This window comes from Podarcis pityusensis (assembly GCF_964106645.2).
Source record: "Podarcis pityusensis genome assembly, chromosome: 4".
Classification (NCBI taxonomy): domain Eukaryota; kingdom Metazoa; phylum Chordata; class Lepidosauria; order Squamata; family Lacertidae; genus Podarcis; species Podarcis pityusensis.
In genome coordinates, this window is record NC_138027.1 from 39,086,215 (window position 1) to 39,104,784 (window position 18,570).

The window sequence follows — 18,570 nt, forward strand, 5'->3', positions numbered from 1 at the left end:
AACTTTTTAGTTCTCTCAGGCATTTGGAAATTAGATAGATAGACTCCCAGTTGATTTTATGTATTCTTTCATTGTTGCTACATGCATTTTCAATTGCATTTATTTAAAAAAAAATAAAAAATTTGTGCAAACATTTGAAAATGTATTTGTTGTAAAACTGTCAAGAGACAGTGTAAATAAATAAAAAGTTACTTACACCACTGTCAATTCTTCTTACAAGCTACACTCAAACTGGGTCCATTTCAGTTTTCAGGATGTTGAAACCATTCATAGAATGAGTTTTGCTCATAGTCATATCCTCCAACGATTTGTCTAATTTCCTTTTGAAGTCTTCAGAGTTGGTGGCTATCACTACGTCTTATGGCACCAAATTCCATAGCATAAATGTGCATCCCACTGCCTGAGTCATTATTGCTACTTTACACAATGCTTTGTGTTTGTAGGGAGGCAAGATTCCAATCCGATGGACATCTCCAGAAGCCATTGCTTACCGTAAATTCACATCAGCCAGTGACGCGTGGAGCTATGGGATTGTTCTTTGGGAGGTGATGTCCTATGGAGAGAGACCATACTGGGAGATGTCCAATCAGGATGTGAGTATACTGTGAGAGGAGGAAAAGCATAAGACAAGCTGGTGCCTATTTTTAATTTTGGAAAACCAAATGTTTGAAAATCTTACTTTCTCTTGAAAAAATATGCAGCATTTCTATATAAAAAAGAACTTTTGAACTTACAGGTTACAACTTCAAGTTACTCTGAGAATAACTGACAAGTGCTTTTACATTAGTTAGAATGTTATACATCTTTTATAGAACTTTATGAAATGTCTCGTGATCCCTTTTGGCTGTATCTCTGCTGAGCTTTTCTAGGAGTATACTGGGCCAATTAAACTGCCTAAGAAAGAGAGGAGGAAATTGTGTTTAAGATTTTAATGAGCGAATGCCTTCGGATGCAGTGAGCAGATAACATGAAGTGATGGTTTGATTTGTTTAGAAGTCTTTTACATAGAGGTTCATTTAGATAGCTTTAAATTTATTGCTGTCCAACTTCAGAAAGTTAAATAGATCTGCCATCCTTTTATGCTTCTTTGGAATATAGTATTTCCCAAAGCCATTTTAAAAAACATACCATATTGTTCCCTTAATTTAGTCTAGATATGTTCCACATGACTCAATTAAAAGCTATCAATTCTGACCAGTTCTATACATGTTTTACAAACGGGAATAAATTTGGCGCATAATATCTTACCCTAATGCTAAGGAAACATATAGTAAAAGCAAATGAAATCAGGCACTTTTTAGCTAACAAATGGGGATATAATCATGGAATACACACACACACACACACACACACACACACACACACACAGGCTGTATCACAGTGTAGTGAACCCATGTTGTTCATTGCTTTAAAATGACTCTTTATTGAACAGGTTTTCCAGTCTATTAATATAAATATATAACATTTTCCAGTCTATTGATTATTGTTAATAAATTAGTAGCCTGTGTCCCTTCTAACATGTTAATTCCATCCTATCTTTGCTTGCCAGCATGAGCCATGCAATAATATTTGCACCAATGTTGTCTTGGTTAGCTTTAAAATAAGAGTTTGAAATGGCGATGTAAACCATGATTAAAGGCAGCTACGGTTATTATTAACATTAATGTAAATGTAACACCTCACTGTGGCAGTTGTTAACTCTGAAAGGGGAGGGAAAGGGGGTTTCTTGTAGGTCAGGGAATGCTTTTAATTTCCTAGCTACAGTTTATAAAAAGACCAAGAAATGTTATGTTTGCAGTAGCCCCTAGTTATTCATATAACTATTGGCTGTTAGTTGTTCATATTGCCTGGATTAGTTAACCATATTGCTTAACTTGCTGGTTTAGAAATAAAGAATTGCTGCCCTGACAATGGAAATTAGAAAATGGAAGCTAATTTCATAATTTGTTCCTCCTGAAATGTCAAGTAGGAAGCAGTTGTTTGTGATCTGCCACAGGGCGTTTGTTAAGCTGCCTGCTGCTTTGCAGTCATTTTCCTAAAATGATTATAGAAAGTCAAAATCTGGTTGATTTCTCACATGCAAACCACACAGCCACAACCTCTCAAGCCAAACCCCAACGTGGCTGGAAATATGCTTGTTAGGACAATCATGGGTAATCTAGCTTTATTGCTACTCCACATCCTTGTTAGCCCCTTAACCCATCTGTCAACAGTAACCTAACTCTATCTGCCGTGCGATGCAGAAATATGGAAATGTCAGTAAAGCTGGATATTTCTGCAATTATGTGGCGTTAGCAACTGCCTGTGCAACTTTAAGTGCGTATTTGAATATTGCTTGCTCATAGAGGCAAGGAGCACTCCCATTAAAAGGAGAAGGGATAACTTGTTGTGCTAAGCTACTAGCTTCCGATGTAGCCTTGATAGATGAATACTGCCCTCTTTCTGTGAAACAATTAATATATAGATATATTTATATATACTGATGTTCTCTCCCTATATAGAATTCTGTACCTATGAAATAGTCCCAGAGTTTGCATGCTTGTGTCTTTGTGTTAGTGAATATTATGTAAAACATCCTAGTTGATAATTAGATCTTAAAATGTAAGGCCTCTTTATTGGAGGGAGGGCTGTAGCTCAGAAAGAGAGTGCATGATTTGGATGCAGAATGTCCCAAATTCAGTCACTGGCATCTCCAGATAGGGCTGGATAGACTCTTGCCTGAAACCCACTGGAATTTCTGCCAGGGCTTGAAGGCAGTACTGAGTTATACAGACCAATAATCAGTCGCACTCTGAGGCAGCTTCCCATGTTCCTATGATCTCAAACAGCAATTCCTAAAAGGCTGTTGAGGAGGAGGGGGGATGAGTGGGTAGCGATCCTCCAGATGTTTTCTCTTTGGACCAATTAAGCTTGTATTGTAGGAAATGTATTAAGTTGACTTGCATTTGGTCTAATCAAAGCTGAGCACTGGACAAGACCAAATAGCACCTTCTTCAAAGAGCTACACATTATCCTCTGCTTCCTCTGTCACTTTTCCCTATCTCCGTTTTGTCAAGTGGCTTATTTTGCAAATAAAGAGGAAGAAGGACACGTCGGAACAATTGGAGAATGAATAGATTGGTTTTAAATACCGTGCGTCCGTGACAATGTAATGGAGATCCCTTGCAGAACCAAAGGGGGAAGCATTTCCTGATAATGTCTGCAATCTTTTTCTCCTTGTGCAGGTAATTAAAGCCGTGGAAGAAGGGTACCGCTTGCCACCACCCATGGACTGCCCAGCTGCCTTGTATCAGTTGATGCTGGACTGTTGGCAAAAAGACAGAAACAACAGACCGAAGTTTGAGCAGATTGTCAGCATCCTGGACAAGCTGATCCGTAATCCCAGCAGTCTAAAAATAATCACCAATGCAGCTGCAAGGTGACACAATACCTTCTACATCTTGCACACTGAGCATGAATGTGTTTGCTTTCTCTACCTCCAGTAATTACAATATGTTTGCTTTGTCCACTACCTACTTCCATGTTTACAGCTATTTCTTATTAGTAGTGTAGTTTAAGTTGGGGGCTGGGGTGGGAGGAAGCATGGCTGCTATCTATTTATCTTCTAGTAGGCAAACAGCATCCCTGTTGTTGTTGTCCAAAACCCAGTTTGCAAAGGAGGCAAGGGAACATCTAGTTTCAAAGTTCCTGCTGGTTGTGAATTCACAAGACCAGTTCAACAGAAAGCTGTAGGTGTGCAGCACCACAGGAATACTGTGATGAAAGCAAGCAGACATTATCAGGACAGAGCATTTTCTGCAACTGCACGGTCAGTTTGAACAGGTGCAGAAACTGTGAGAGATTTCATCCTTCCAATCTCAACTTGTGCTCTTTTTCAAAAATGCAGTTTTAGGCCTGAAGAAAATATGTCAGCAATGTCTAGTGAAATTTCAGAAACTATGCCGTGCAGATGATGGTAGTGGAGGCAACCATCGTTCCCACTGATTTAGAGACAACTGCATAGCTCTTTGCCCCTATCTAGGTGCAGAATAAATTACATCAAACTTTTAAAAATAATTCATATGAAAGCAAACCAAAGGGATTCCAGAGGAGGGCAGCAAAAATCACAGTGGTCAGGTTAAAGACCTACAAACAAACAAACAAACAAACAAAAACAAACAGGTGTTCAAGCAGCAGCAGAAAATTTGTAATTGGAAGGGAGGGAAGGGAAGAGAGAGCTGAGAGTTGATTCCCCCAGGTCAGGAAGTTCCATATCTTGGCTCAACATTAAATAATACTTTCTCCTACTAGTTCTATGTTCATCAGTTATGATATAATTTTAAGCTCTTCTTTCTTACTAGGCTGATTGGCACTTTTGTAATCAGTGTTTTTCAGGTACATGCAGACTCTGTGTTTTGGAATACAGTGCAAAAAGGCACAATATTTGAAGTTTAGTTACAGTTTAGTTTGTGATTGTGCCAGAGCACTTGCACAATCTAATCATAACTTCTTTGATTTGTCTCAGCAGTTCTGTCGGGGTGTCTGATCATTGTTAACTTTTTCTCCGTTCTGATTTAATCTGTATAACATATAGGTGTGTGTGTGTGTGTGTGTGTGTGTGTGTGTTTTAGGGCAAGTTGAGTTTTGATCACGTCCATTCTTTTTCCTAGTTCAGATTATTATTTCTTACCTTCGTGTGCACTGCTTTACAGTTGTGAATATGTACAGTAGTGGCTGATAGGGTGGCATGGGTGGAGCTGCGTTGCTCTCCTGGCTTCCCAACACAATGGGTCTCTGCTGTGTTAAACTCCATGTTCAACCAAGCACCAAAATGCGAGGCAATTGCAGTTCCTTGGGACTACCGTATTTAGGCAATACGGATACTGTGTGGTATCCTATGTTGCAGTTAATTCAAGCTTTATTGCCACTTTGGAGCTGGGTGGCTATGGATATGAATCCCAGATTTGTCTGTTCACTGCAATAGCCACATGGAGTGTATGTAATTGAAGTTATAATGCGAATAACTGGATTAAAACCCAGGTTTTTAATGTACGCTCCTCAAAAACTAGACGCTATAGAACTCTATAGAACTTGAGTTGGAAAAGCAAAAATACCCTGCCCACAGGTTTCCAATATTATAATCATAGTAAATGAAAAGCATTCAGTATTGTTGACATTTACAACAATTTGGGGGGCATTCATTATCTGAAGGGGCGCTTTGGGCATCTATTGGTGAGCAGTCCATAAATGGTTGTCCTTAGGCGAAGGTGATGCCTTTGATGTCTGATTCGCAAGTCTAGGTCTTTTTAGCTCAAGGACCAAATGCAGTAGCTATCTGATTATTACTGAACTGAGCAAACATGATATAAAGAAATATCAGGGGAAGCAAATGTGCCATAGAGGTAGGTCAATTTTATTTAAAGAACATAGTCATATTTTTTTTACCTGAATGACACTTTAAAGCAGCATAAATGACTGTAAAAGCAAAGTTGTACTCCTTGTGGTACTGAGATAATTAAAGTCAACAACATGTCTCCACGCCTCCTCAGTGTGGCATTTATTTCCTTGTCTCCTGTTGGAAAGTGGCTATACCTGTGCTTTCCATCTGGCAGCAAATATATATATATATATATATATATATATATATATGAATGAAAAAATCACACACACTTGTGCTTTTGTTGACCTTAAAATTAGTCTAGGATTCTGGTCCTTGGGGTCATTTATAAGCCATCAAAGTCATATTTCAGCTCGCATAAATGTTCAGCAGGCTTTTACATAAGCAAAAATGCAAGGTATTAAGAACTGCTCGTTTGAAATAGATGCTCTCCCAGTCTTGAGACACTCGAGTGCAGCAGAGGAGAGCTAGCTAAGAAGACAAGTAAAAATAGATGTGGAAACTTAGAGGGTAGAGTATGCAACATTTCTCTTAGTAACACACTGCTGCCTCTCAAATAGGAGTGCTTGATGGTAGTGGTTACAAATTGAGTTATATCTTTCCCCACTGGACAGCTGGCACGCTCAGAACAGCAATTTGTATCAGTAGGAGGTACAGCTCCATTGCTATTTATATGTTTATTTCGAGACATGATGCGGTGCGACAGAAAATTCTTTGCAAAGTGGCAACATCCATCTCAATGACAGCAAACCATGGCTTTCCAGGCTTGCATGCAAAAGAACAAGGTTAATTCCAGCTGTTAACATAATAGGTCAGTCCATAAAAGCCGACTGCAAGAGGCCATTGGTGGAATATATACTCTGGAATCTCACTGCTGAGTGGGTTGCTGTCCTTTTATTTATGACAGCCATATGCCAGCACACACAGCCTTCCAACCATGCTCAGTGCCAGAATGAATAGCACCGAAGGTTTCCCTCCCGCTTTGCCAGTACACAGAGAACAGTTTTGAAATGTTGCTAGTGGGAGTGGGAAGCGGCAGAAATGAAAGAGGCGGGGGGGAGTTGTGTTTCAATTCCCCTGAGCAGACATGTAATTTCCATGATTTCTTTTTAATGATTGCAGTCTGACGCTAGTAGGACCTGATTTATGAAAAGCTGTGAAAGATCAGGTGGAACCCTGCAGGACGTCATTTACAGCTGCACGGATTGTAGCCCATCTAATTTGTCTAGTAAAAGTGTGAGCTTATGGTGCACATCACCCAGCCCATAAATTTCATGTTTAGACCTGCTGTCTAGGGGGCTGGGTCAAAGGGAGGGGGGTGGAAGCCCATGGATGCAGATGCTCCGAAAGCCCGGCACTCCCTCGATGCGCATGAGGAGACATCACAGACTCTTCACAGCGAGAGACAAATTCCTGCTCATTGATAAACTGTCCAGATGTCCTCTCCAAGGAGGAAAGGAGCTTTTTTTGTGGGGAGGGGGGAGAAATGCCCTCCCCACTTAGAATCCTGCGAGAAAAATGATACTTTACAATGCTAGTTATTCTGTGGTTACTTGAAATTAGTTCATATTTTTGTCTTCATTACACCTTGGTCCCGACAACAGACATAAAAGCTGCACTGGGATTGTCCAATTTGTAATCCTGCTGCTCTGCTTTTTCTCATGTTGTTTAACATTCCACATGCACACAAAAAGGGAGCAGTGACGCCAGTTCCCCCTTTTACTAGAATGAAACGGCATGTTAGATTGACCAGAGAGAAAAAGCAACTTCTCCATACTTCACATATACTTTAATAAATGCCCTGGGATCCTAGTAGCTATACAGAGAAAGCTATAAATAAAAAACGTGGACTTCATGAGACAAACAGAAGTTAGCTAGCTGTATCCAGTATAGTTAATTGCATTTCCTTTGGATTTGTTTCTGAAATGGACATTTAGGGGAAATGGCTGAGCATCAAAGAAATCATACATACATATTAACAAGAACTGTATGCGTAGCGAAAGCAGGCAATTGATGCATCAGATAGCCTCTTTTTAATAGCCACATTAAGCAACTCAGCTCCTTTATAGCAATATCAGTCCTTCACCACAAGGGGTGCTGCGTTGCTGATAATAATCTGTCCAGCTGAAATGTGTAGACTAGTTTTGGAGATGAAGGGAAAGAGAGAAGGTTCATATACTAAGAAGCTACCACCAACTCTTTTGCGTATTGTTGAGTTTTGTTTTAGTTTTCTTTAATAAAAATCCATTTGGAGCAGAGACTAGGACTTTGGCCAACAATTAAGAGGATTGTCCTCATTCTGCGATAGACAGGGGGATAATAGGACAGCTGGTGGAGAAAAGAAATCATGCTGTTGTGCCTGCTGGGGTGGTGAGACAGCATTTTTTGTCAGTGGGCGCCCAGATTTTTGTTCTTTTATCTCTTCTAACAGTATTGGGCAGGTGGGGTTGATGTTCATCTCCCAGGTTTCTTCATAGCTCATAAATCAGACATTATCTTATCAGATAACATGAGATGGTAGAAAAGGTAATTTTAAGTGCCTTTGTTTGTTTGTTTGTTTGTTTGCTTGCTTGCTTGCTTGTTTGTTTGTTTCTCGAAAAATAAATCATTTGTCTCTGGTGTATCAAATTACATGGACAAACTGACACAGAGAATTCCAACTTCCCATGCACCAAAAAAAGATATTGTTTTTACTGCACGTACTCTAATTGTAGAAAGATGATTGAAAAGCTCACATTTAAGCATGGCACATGTTGACTGACTGGCAGGGAAAATAGTAGCTTATTCCTCAAAGAAAAAATCCACTGAGTTATATTTTTATATTTAATATCAGCAACCAAAATAAAAGTGGGAAGGAATATCCAAATAGGTCAATTGTAGAAAACTATTTGTGATGGTTTACTTATTTGTTTTGCTGAGTCTCCACTATGTATTCGAAAGCCACAGGATAATTTAGCATATAGTTTGCTCATTACGTTAGGGATGCAATATAATGGAAGCTTAAGTTTTTAAACTTTGTTTTTATGAAGCAAACAAGCTTTCTATGTCTGTCTCTGCAGGCTCTAAAATGCAACGATCTCTCAGGTTTCTTTTGATATTCCAGAACTGAAAACTGTTGTAGAAAATTTTAGGGAAGCATTTGGTGATTTCATTGCATTTGCTGTCTGTAATATTTTGCGCTGCCAATTCTGAACAAAGCCATCTAGAGATTTTCATTCGTGCTGCAAAGCTCCAGATGGTCACATCCTCCTATTTAAGCCACCAGTTCATAACGTGCTTAAAATCACACTGCATCAGTTGGTTTAATCTGAGATTAAGAGCGTTTATCACTGGATTGGCTTGGCTCTTATTTGAGGTATGTTTGTCAAGTTACACATACCTGAGCTAAATCAAGATGAGCTTCATGAAAGCTTCAATTCAAAAGAAGTGCCCTGACAATGCAATCATGAGCTTAAGACACAAGCTGAACAGCTGGTTCACTTAGGCACTGTGATTTCTATGGTTTCCCCTAAAGCAATAGATTTCTGCAGGCATTAAATTCTGCACGCAACTTGCACCTCATCTGAAAGATTCTGCTGGGACTTGTTTTAAGTCCAGATATATAGGGAATCACAGTGTATTTCTGTTCTCTCACCACCATCACATTCATTTTATTCCAGGCCATCAAATCTCCTTCTGGACCAAAGCAATGTTGAAATCTCAGCCTTCCGCTCAACAGGTGACTGGCTCAATGGCATTCGGATAGGACAATGCAAGGACATATTCACAGGAGTAGAATACAGCTCGTGCGATACGATAGCCAAGATTTCCTCAGAGTAAGAGTCCATCTTAAAACTGTTTCTTTGGCTGCTTTTGCATTTTGCATGCCACTTGCCAAATTATGAGATTTCAATCTTGTGGGCAGTTCAACATCTAGGTATCAGTGAAATTAATGCAGCATATGTGCCCAGCAGGCAGCCCAGAACACATGCTCCTTTAAAGTCAACTCAGGCTGAAGCCTTAACTGGGTGCAAGTCCCATTGAATTCAATTATACTTACCTCTGAGTAGACATGGATAGGATTGCACTTCAAGAACACCTTGCTGAAATATACCACCTATGTGTTCAGTTACATATATGTCAATTTGAACAATAGAGTGTTCTTCATAGAATCCCTTCATAGATTGCACTTCAAGAACACCATGCTGAAATATACCACCCATGTGTTCAGTTACATATATGTCAGTTTGAACAATAGAGTGTTCTTCATAGAATCATAGAGTTGGAAGGGAACATGAGGGTCATCTTTGCAATGCAGGGATCTTTCACCCAATGTGGGGCTCAAACCCATGACCCTGAGATTAAGAGTCCCATGCTCTACCAACTGAGTTGCCCCACATTTGTTCTACTTCTTTGGAAGGCTGTTGTAAAATCATAAATGGAAGATCTTCTTTTGAAAGCAACATGTGACTTTTTTGCTCTATCTGAGTCGTGGTGGCTGGGATTAGTTTAGAATTAGATGTGTCAATTTTTTATATAGGTCAACGGTTCAGCATAATGAATTTTTTAGCTTCCATATTTTTTAAATGGAGCAGACGTTCTGATTTCTCAGGAAAATAGGGTATTTTTTGTCCAGTGTCAGTTATGCTGATGTGGTGGGGCAGGAAAAAAGAAGGAGAGGGAGATTATTTTTGGCGTTCTGAAGATTTAGCACAGCCCAAAGATCTCAAGAAGATATACACAACTTTTCCTCTCTGTTTTATCTTACATCCTATGACCCAATATCACTCAACCCATATGCTGAATGTGGATTCGAACTGAGGTCTTTCTGGTAATAATAAATTCTCTCACCATGGCACCGTACTACCCCTCAGGATAGATAAAATACTCAACCATCTGTCATTCCCAGCTTGTGAGCCAGGATCATTGGGATTTATTTATTTTTAAAGCACTCCACCACTTCCAGTTCTGTTCACAGAAATTCTTCAAGCCCTCAAACTCAGACTCTTTGAATGAACCTTTTCCAACTTACCTAGGGCCCTGGGTGCCATTGGTTACCATATGTGGAAATTCTATGAAGAAGCTATGTATGACAGTAGCCACTGGCATCCAAGATAGTGGTCCTCCATCAGTGGCATAGCATGGGTTGCTGGTGCTCGGAGTGAGGCAAGTGTTGCGCTCCCCTGGTGGACTGGGCAGTTGCTGCTGCTGGTTACGGTGGCTGTGTGCCTTCTTAGCTCAGCAGCTCTGCTGCCTCCCAGCTCAGCCATCTATGGTGTGGGATTCATGGGCATTGTGCCTGGTTGTGCCCCTCTCATAATTTTGTGCCCAAGGCCACCGCCCCTCTGCCCTCCTCCCTCCCTCACTACACCACTTCTCCCTGTCTCCCACACACTTTTGTTTAAATCATCCAAAATCTGCAAGCTGCTGTACAGGTGCAACAATTTTTCTCAGCCCCTGAGAATGTGTTTGTGTTGCTTCCTTAGGAGAGCTATTTTCTTAGATATCAAAAACACACTCTGCTGCCTTTGGCCCATCTGGAAACATTCAGGCGAGCTACCACTGTTTAGCAACATGCAAAGGAAGTTTCCTCATCGGCCTAACATTGTGGATTCTTTTGATGTGCAAAACACTTTCCAACTTCTCTGGAACTCATCAGGTGTGTTTTGTCTTTTCCAGCGACATGAAGAAGGTCGGTGTGACGATTGTGGGGCCACAGAAAAAGCTCATTAGCAGTATTAAATCTCTAGAAATGCATACAAAGAATGGCCCCGTTCCAGTGTAGGCTACCGAAACGTTGGCACTCGAGACACAAGAGGAAGCAAGAAGTTGCTGCAAAGGTCATGGTGATGAGTGAAAAAGTGCAAGACTGAAAAGGCACTCTTGTAGCATTGTTGGAAGCATGACATTTTGGGCCCGTTTCAAGCCCACTAAGAGACTCATACGTTGAGTTAAATTGCCTTAAAATAGGAATGAAAAACTTTTCTCTCTCTCTTATTCTTGAAGGGAGGGGGTGCCTTTCCCACCTTGTAATAATGGACTACTCAAACATATACTGCATTTGAAAGAAAATGTTGGTTTCTTTGTTTTATTAAATCCTTCCATGTAACTTAGAGCCATTTCAATGCTGATGGACTGAATACCAAGAAAGGCAAACAACTAAACGGTGGATGTTATGCTAGGTCTTGACCAATTGTCAGCAGAAAGCAACAGGGGGAAATACCCTTGCAGTATTTTTTTTATATGCAGAAAGGATAGGTGACTAGTATTTTATTTCTTTAAAATAATTGTAATGCTCTTTTGGGGATAATACCTCAGCTCTGTCTGGCCATATCTGCAAGGATATTCCTGCAACATTCTGTTTCGACGGTGGAAGGAAAACATGAATAATGTTGGGTATAAAATGAGGCAATAGTTCATGAATAATATTTGCTGTTGGGGCTGGTTTTGATGCATGTGTTCTTATAAAAAAAAAAAGTCTTAATTTTTCTTTTAAAAGGCATATTTATTTCCCTTTAAATGTTTTCTTATTGTTTATATTTATATATGTTTTGACTGGGTTTAATTACTACCAAGTGCCATATCCTCCCAGACTTCGGCTGCAGCCCCAGACATTGGGAAGAAATTTCAGTACAAGTAGTGAGACTTACTTTTAAGAAAATAGGTCCCAATCTAGAGGATCTGATATAAGTGAAGAAAGAGGCCTACATGCCCACAAGTGAGTAAATTTTCATGCACCATGTTCTGGGTAGTATAATCCAATGAACCACACAATCATTTTTCTCCAAGGAAAACAGCCATAGTGAGCTGTTCGTTATTTTCTTGACAACTTAACTCAGAGTTGCATAATTGCATGTACTTAAATGTTTGCAGTGTGCACAAAGTGTTGAATTGTGCCAGATATTTTTTTTTAAAAAAAAAGCAACACCCAGGCTATACGATGCATTACTTGGTGATAAAATTATTTGCTTATAATACTCTGGGGTCCAAATAGCAAAAGATGAAAATCCCTTTTCTTAGTTATTATATTAGAGAAGCAAGCTAGCATTGTTGGCATCCACTTAAGAGTAAATGATTACAGTATGTTTTTAAGGCTGCAGTCTTAAACACTTACAAAGATGTGCTTATAAGTTGTACTATGTGAACAACGTGTATGGGCCGATATCCAAATCAACACGTATCCTGTCTGTATTTTCTTTTGGCTACATTTGCCTTCACCACAGTACACAGCTGCTTTTAAGATGGATTTGAGTCATACAGTGGCCTGTTTGCAAGACATGTGAAGTCAAAACATGGCTTGGCGTGAATGCACAGGTCTTCAGAGTGGAGATTGCAGCTACTGCCCTCCTCCCCTAATGCTGTTGTGCCGCTATGAGCTAAGCCATGGTTGGCTTAGCTCGCCATCCGAATCTAGCCTCATGGTTTGTCACACTCCAGGCAAACAGTGAGCTGCAACCATGGTTTGCTCTTGGGTTTTACAGCTCATGGTTATCTAGAGGAGACATACCATGAGACCAGGTTCAGACAGTATGCTAAGCCAAACCATGGTTTAGCTCACAGCATGCAGCAGCAGGATGATTAGGAAAGGAACACAGCGGCCACAGTCTTTTCTCAAGAACCCTTGTATTTGCGTTAAGCCATGGTTTGGTTTTGCATTATGCCCAGTAGGTGATCCGTTTTGTAAAAAGCATAAAATGACACTTCAAAATGCTGATACTCTGACTATACACAGAGCACTGGTGTACTTTCCCTGCACACCTTTGTAACTTGCATGCCCTTCCAATATGATGTCATGCTTTTTAAAGTTCTCTGATCATAGCAGGATCTGGAAGTATACAATGCACCATCCTAAACCCGTGTTCTGCAAGGATTCAGATCTGATTAATATGCCAAATAATCACCTCCCTTCTCTTTAGATTTGATCTCCAGCCATAAATACACCATTCCTGCTAGCAGGAAGTTTTTGTATTGTTTTTAAAACAAAACAATTCTACTGATGTTCTTGGAAGTACTATCTAGAACAAATTGTCCCCGAGGCAATTTTAAATGGCTGTGAAAGAAAGAAAAAAATGTGTATTAGCAGGTTTTCAAACTACATTTTAGTCTTACCTATCCTTAATTATCTTTCAATGTCTAGTAATACCACGGGACATAATTATGTGTGTGCTCAGTACTAAAGACTGATTTCATTGTTTGTTCAGGAGGAAATTCCTTTTTTGCAGAGGGTTTTAAAAGAACTTTTGTCTTCTCTTTCTTACAATTTTTTGTACTGTTCGGTGGCCTCCGATAGCCCCCATTCCCCTTCTCCCCCTGTACATATGTAAACATAGCAGTGTACAATTCTTAACTGTGGAGTAGAGGAAATAGAAATTTTGTGGCCATCTTCCTGTACAGGACCTGCCTTTGATTATTATTTACATCAAACAAGCATTGCAAAGTCTTCACTAAGAATATGTACCATATTATTGTTTTTGTATCTTAAAAATATTGTTTTTACATATATTATTTATTTCTATTAACATATAACATAGGGTTTTTTGTTTTTTTGTTTTGCTGTACTTTAGACTCCAATAAGCAATGTATAGATGTGATTTGAACTGGCAAATCCACATTTGCTTTTTAACCTTTATTTCAAAGCATTACTTACTCATTTAGTTAATTACGTTGTGCAATTGTAGATGGCCTGTTACTAATGTAAAATGATTTGTAGTGGAAACATTTATATTTTTATAATAAACATAATGAAAGTATTTTTTACATATTGGAATACACAGGTGATTGTTTTGAAACCAAGGAAACTGATTGTTGGGCAATCATTTTGTATTAAATCTCCTACAGTATCTGGAGCAAACTTCTCAAATTTAGGATACAGCTTCATCAGGCTAGCTGGTCATGTTAAAAAACAACCCTACCACAATCCAGCAAGGGGGCGTGTCTATGCAGAAGTAGACTTTCATTCCATATGCCAAGCAGTGATGACAGCAGTATTTGTGCAGTGTCTCATAACACCTATTCTGTATGACCTTCACCTGCTGCCTACATCCCACTGGACCCAATAATTCAAGGTGTTAGTGCTGATATACAAAACCCTAAATGGCTTGAGCCCCAAATACATGATCTAACACCACTCCCCATATTAGCCAACACAGGCCCTAAGATCAGCATACGACATCGTTCCAATTGTTCCACTGGTGGGGGTGGTTGCCTGTCAAGGCCCGCAAGCCAGCCCCCCCCAGAAGAAATAAATTCACACAGACACAGATTATGGTTTAAGGTTAATGGGCAAAATTTAGGCCACAACTTTATTGATTACAGCAAATGTGAGCAGTATTGGCTTAGACATTGGCTATAAACTCTAACTGACTCCTGCCCACCTTGCAGGGAGTCAGGAAGAGTAAACCACCAATGAGGAAGCGACATCGGGGGAACCCGCCTGCAGCTTTCCTTGGTGTTCCCAGAGACCTGGCATGGCCCTAGCCCCTCAAGCAGACTTTGGATCCAGGCCCCAGATTCCTTTAACTGAATACCCTTGAACATGGAGGGGCAGGCAACGGCCGACCTCCCCTCCCCCACACATCAATAAGCCAATGCCTAACCGCCAAACCTTACATAGTTGTGACAATTGCTAAGAGGTAGGCGAAAACCAAGTGGCCAGTGACAATCTGCCAAATGGGAAAATTCCAACCCGGCCCCTGGTGACAGGTGACCAACCAAAGTCCAAAGCAAGGCCAGATGGCACCTAAAACGAAAGGGAGGGTGGGCAGGTGTTTGGCAGCATGAAGCAGGTGCTCAGCACATGTCGCGCTGCTGCTTCTATATCCCCCACGATCACCCCACTCAATTGCAATTGGCCAAAAGAGGCCTGGGGTGATCGTGGTGCCACCCTGGCGTAAAGGGCATCACTCCCCCCATGCCAGGGAGGGGGGGACTGTGTTGTGGGCCCACCCACAACCAGGACCATCCTTTAAGATGATCCAATCTCACGATCAGGGTGGCCCAGGTGGGATAGAGCCATCTCTGTAATGGTACCCCAACTATGTAGTTATAGCTCCTGGTGCCACAAATGGCTACTACATTACTGGGCTTTGAGTGCCAGGTTGAGGCACATTTGTTTAGCTAGGCCTTTGGTAAAATGCAATTCGATTGTCCAAGATTATTATCAACTGCTGCTGTTTTGTTTTTTCAGGACAGTTTGTGGGGTTGTTGTTAGGAAAGTTAGTTGTTTTGTTGCAGGTTCAATCTGTGTGTGATTTTGCAATTGGGAGCTGCAACACAGGCCTAATAGGTTTAATTATACCGATTAGCAATTAAATCTGATTAACTGAAATGAATGAAAGGGGCGCCGCCGCAGAAGCATACGTTAGAATGAATCCCTTCCCCTCTCCCGACTGTACAAATTCCACTTTCAGCTACCACTTGGTTCTTCACATGGTGGGTGTTGCAAAAAAAGATTACTAAAGAGAAAAAGTGGTGCAGTCACCTTCCAGTCAAGAGTTTGTGCTTCCTTTGTTCTATGAGCATTCTAGGAATAAAAGACTAGGAAGAATTGGATCTGAAACTCATGAGAGAATGAGGAAATGAAATAATGGGCAAGAAAATGAAAGTCTTTGTTGAGTTCAAAGGCGCTGGAGCTCCTCTCATAATGCTAAGGCATCCAAACGCTGTAAAAATGCACTCTTCTTCAACCATATAAGCCAAGGTTTATTTATTGTGCTCTCCCCCCCCCCCCAATCATTTCCCCACAATGTAAAAGCATCCTGTAATGCTCAGTTTCCTTTGGATGTTCATAGCAGGAGGGATAATTTATCATCTTCCCTCTGCCTTAAAGTTTTATGTGCCTTTCTAAAGCAAGGATCATTTTAAAACCAGTGTGTGGAATTGCTTTTGCATATTAAGTACTGTCTTGCAAGAAGAATTGGAGGACAGGGAAACGTTCTAATCCTATATTTAAAATTAACTGAGAATGATGAAAGACATCTTGCGGTATTATCATGCAGGGAACTGATGTGGTACATATATTTCCATTCACCTTCGATGACACTGTGCTAAGCAAGCTGTTTGGAAAGGGGAAAGGTAGTCAGGGAAATGATTTCAAAATGGTACACATTAGGAACACTTTGCTCTGAATACTGGCAGGCCCAATGTCAGCACATGGCATCCTCAGGCAGTTTCCAGGACCTCGGTGCCCCAATAGGCTTGGAGAAATATATATATTCCAGCACTACCTTTCCATACCTAAGGCCAGGGAATGAGATCTTTTGGAACATGGTATGGAGGATTTTGCTCTGGTGCTAAAGGAACCCCTTTCCAAATGGTGACAGGCAAAGGTAAGAGGTGACAGCCAAACCAGGGCTTCCAGGATGAGGTGTGACAGTGCTGCTGCCTGTTGTACCACTCTCAGGAATTGGCTATCAGAATCCAGCACTGCAGAACACAATGAACAATGAAGAGGCCAGCAAGGACTCTCTCAGACTTTTCTGCATTAAGGGATACTTACTTGATTGATTGATTGATTGATTGATTGATTGATTCTATTTCGCTTTTTATTCAAATAAATCCCAAAGTGGCTTACAAACAAAAGATAAAAATAACATAATGGAACATCACAAATACAGAATATAGAAAACAAGTCATCAGTAAAACAATTACAAATCACAAACAAAACAATTACCATCTATGTAACACTATTAGCAAAACAACTAAAACATAAGCTAAACATCACAGTTACACCAAAAATCATATTATAGGATTCACATCTATAAAACAATATTAACAGCATAAACAAAATAGCAACAAAACAAACAAAGCCCTGTTGAATTTGTGCACATGCTCTCCCCTCTGCCATGACTCATAAACTTTCATTCTATTCAATGCATCAAAAATACACCTGCAACATAATGCTCCTGGCCACAATTCCCTTCTGAAGGATCCTTTCTGTGGAGGTGGTCAGCACAAAGACTCTCTCCCTCACATCCTTTCTGCCACTATGACACTTTCATTTTCATAAAAAAAAAAAAATGGAATACCAGAATAAGACGAGGCTGCAATTTGGAGGTTAGGTGATACTCTGGCATGTGTTTAACTATGATTAAAAATACAGTGGTACCTCGGGTTACAGACGCTTCAGGTTACAGACTCCACTAACCCAGAAATAGTACCTCAGGTTAAGAACTTTGCTTCAGGATGAGAACAGAAATCGCGCGGCGGTGGCGCGGCAGCAGCGGGAGGCCTCATTAGCTAAAGTGGTACCTCAGGTTAAGAACAGATTCAGGTTAAGAACGGACCTCCAGAACGAATAAAGTTCTTAACCTGAGGTACCACTGTATCATGATAGTGTGGTAGACGGTACAAAATAAAAGGATAAGGGCATGTGTTTGGGGCTTTTGCATGTCCAAGAGCTTCTTAATGAGAAGTAGAAGGCAAGAATGCTTTCTTGTCCATATCAACAGAGATTTCACCAGAAAGCACACATCCCCTGTCAGGACTTGCCAGCCCTTGCTAATGTCTATAAAACAACATACAGCTTGAGAAACAAGATGACAGGTAGGGTAGTGGTGGTGGAGATAGGGGTAAGATACTGTTAACAGAAGAGAGACAGGTTTAAAATCTCAAATTTCTTAACATCTGGGCTGTGTTTTGTTCCTGCTGGGACTGATGCAAACCATCCTGGCACAGCACAGACACACACTTTGCAATACATTAAATATGGGGTTGCCTGGGGTGGGTCCTCAGCTGTTGAAGGTGTTGGCATAGCTAATTTTTCCTTGTCCATTGGCTCTGCTGCCTGGAGTCAATGGGAAGAAAATCTGGAGGGTCACAGGTTTTGACATCTTTCCGCAGGGCCTGTATGACAAGTTGTTCTGCCAGGCCTTTGGTCAGGGCTCAGCCTGACTCCCCTTCCTTTTCTGTATAAGAACTAGTACAAAAGAAGCCTCCCAGCATTCTCACAGGCCCATATAAGATCAGCGTACACAGTTGGGCCTGATGAGCATTTACTGTTCCCAACCCAAATTCTGCAGAAAGTCATCTAATTCAGACTTTAATTTTATCCTGACTTGTTTTTAAGAGGTGATTTAATTATTGTTTGATTTTAGATCAATGTTTATATTTGATGTTAGCCGCCCTGAACCCGTCTCAGCCGGGGAGGGCGGGATACAAATAAAAGTTGTTGTTATGACGATGGTGATGATGTTCCTGCATACTGGATTTCTGGA

The 18,570-nt window shown here is 40.5% G+C and overlaps 1 protein-coding gene across 5 annotated transcripts in view; it reads left to right on the forward strand.

Moving 5' to 3' along the window:
- The window catches only part of EPHA3 (EPH receptor A3), a 205,277-nt gene extending 191,164 nt beyond the window's left edge, over positions 1 to 14,113 (forward strand). For all 5 annotated transcript variants that reach the window (XM_081002658.1, XM_081002659.1, XM_081002660.1 and 2 more), the window contains 4 exons: positions 444 to 593; positions 3,225 to 3,418; positions 9,037 to 9,192; positions 11,036 to 14,113. In XM_081002658.1, coding sequence (XP_080858784.1) covers positions 444 to 593; positions 3,225 to 3,418; positions 9,037 to 9,192; positions 11,036 to 11,141 — 606 coding nt within the window. In that variant the 3' untranslated portion in view covers positions 11,142 to 14,113. The remainder of the gene's footprint in view (positions 1 to 443; positions 594 to 3,224; positions 3,419 to 9,036; positions 9,193 to 11,035) is intronic.
- The last annotated feature ends 4,457 nt before the right edge of the window (positions 14,114 to 18,570 follow it).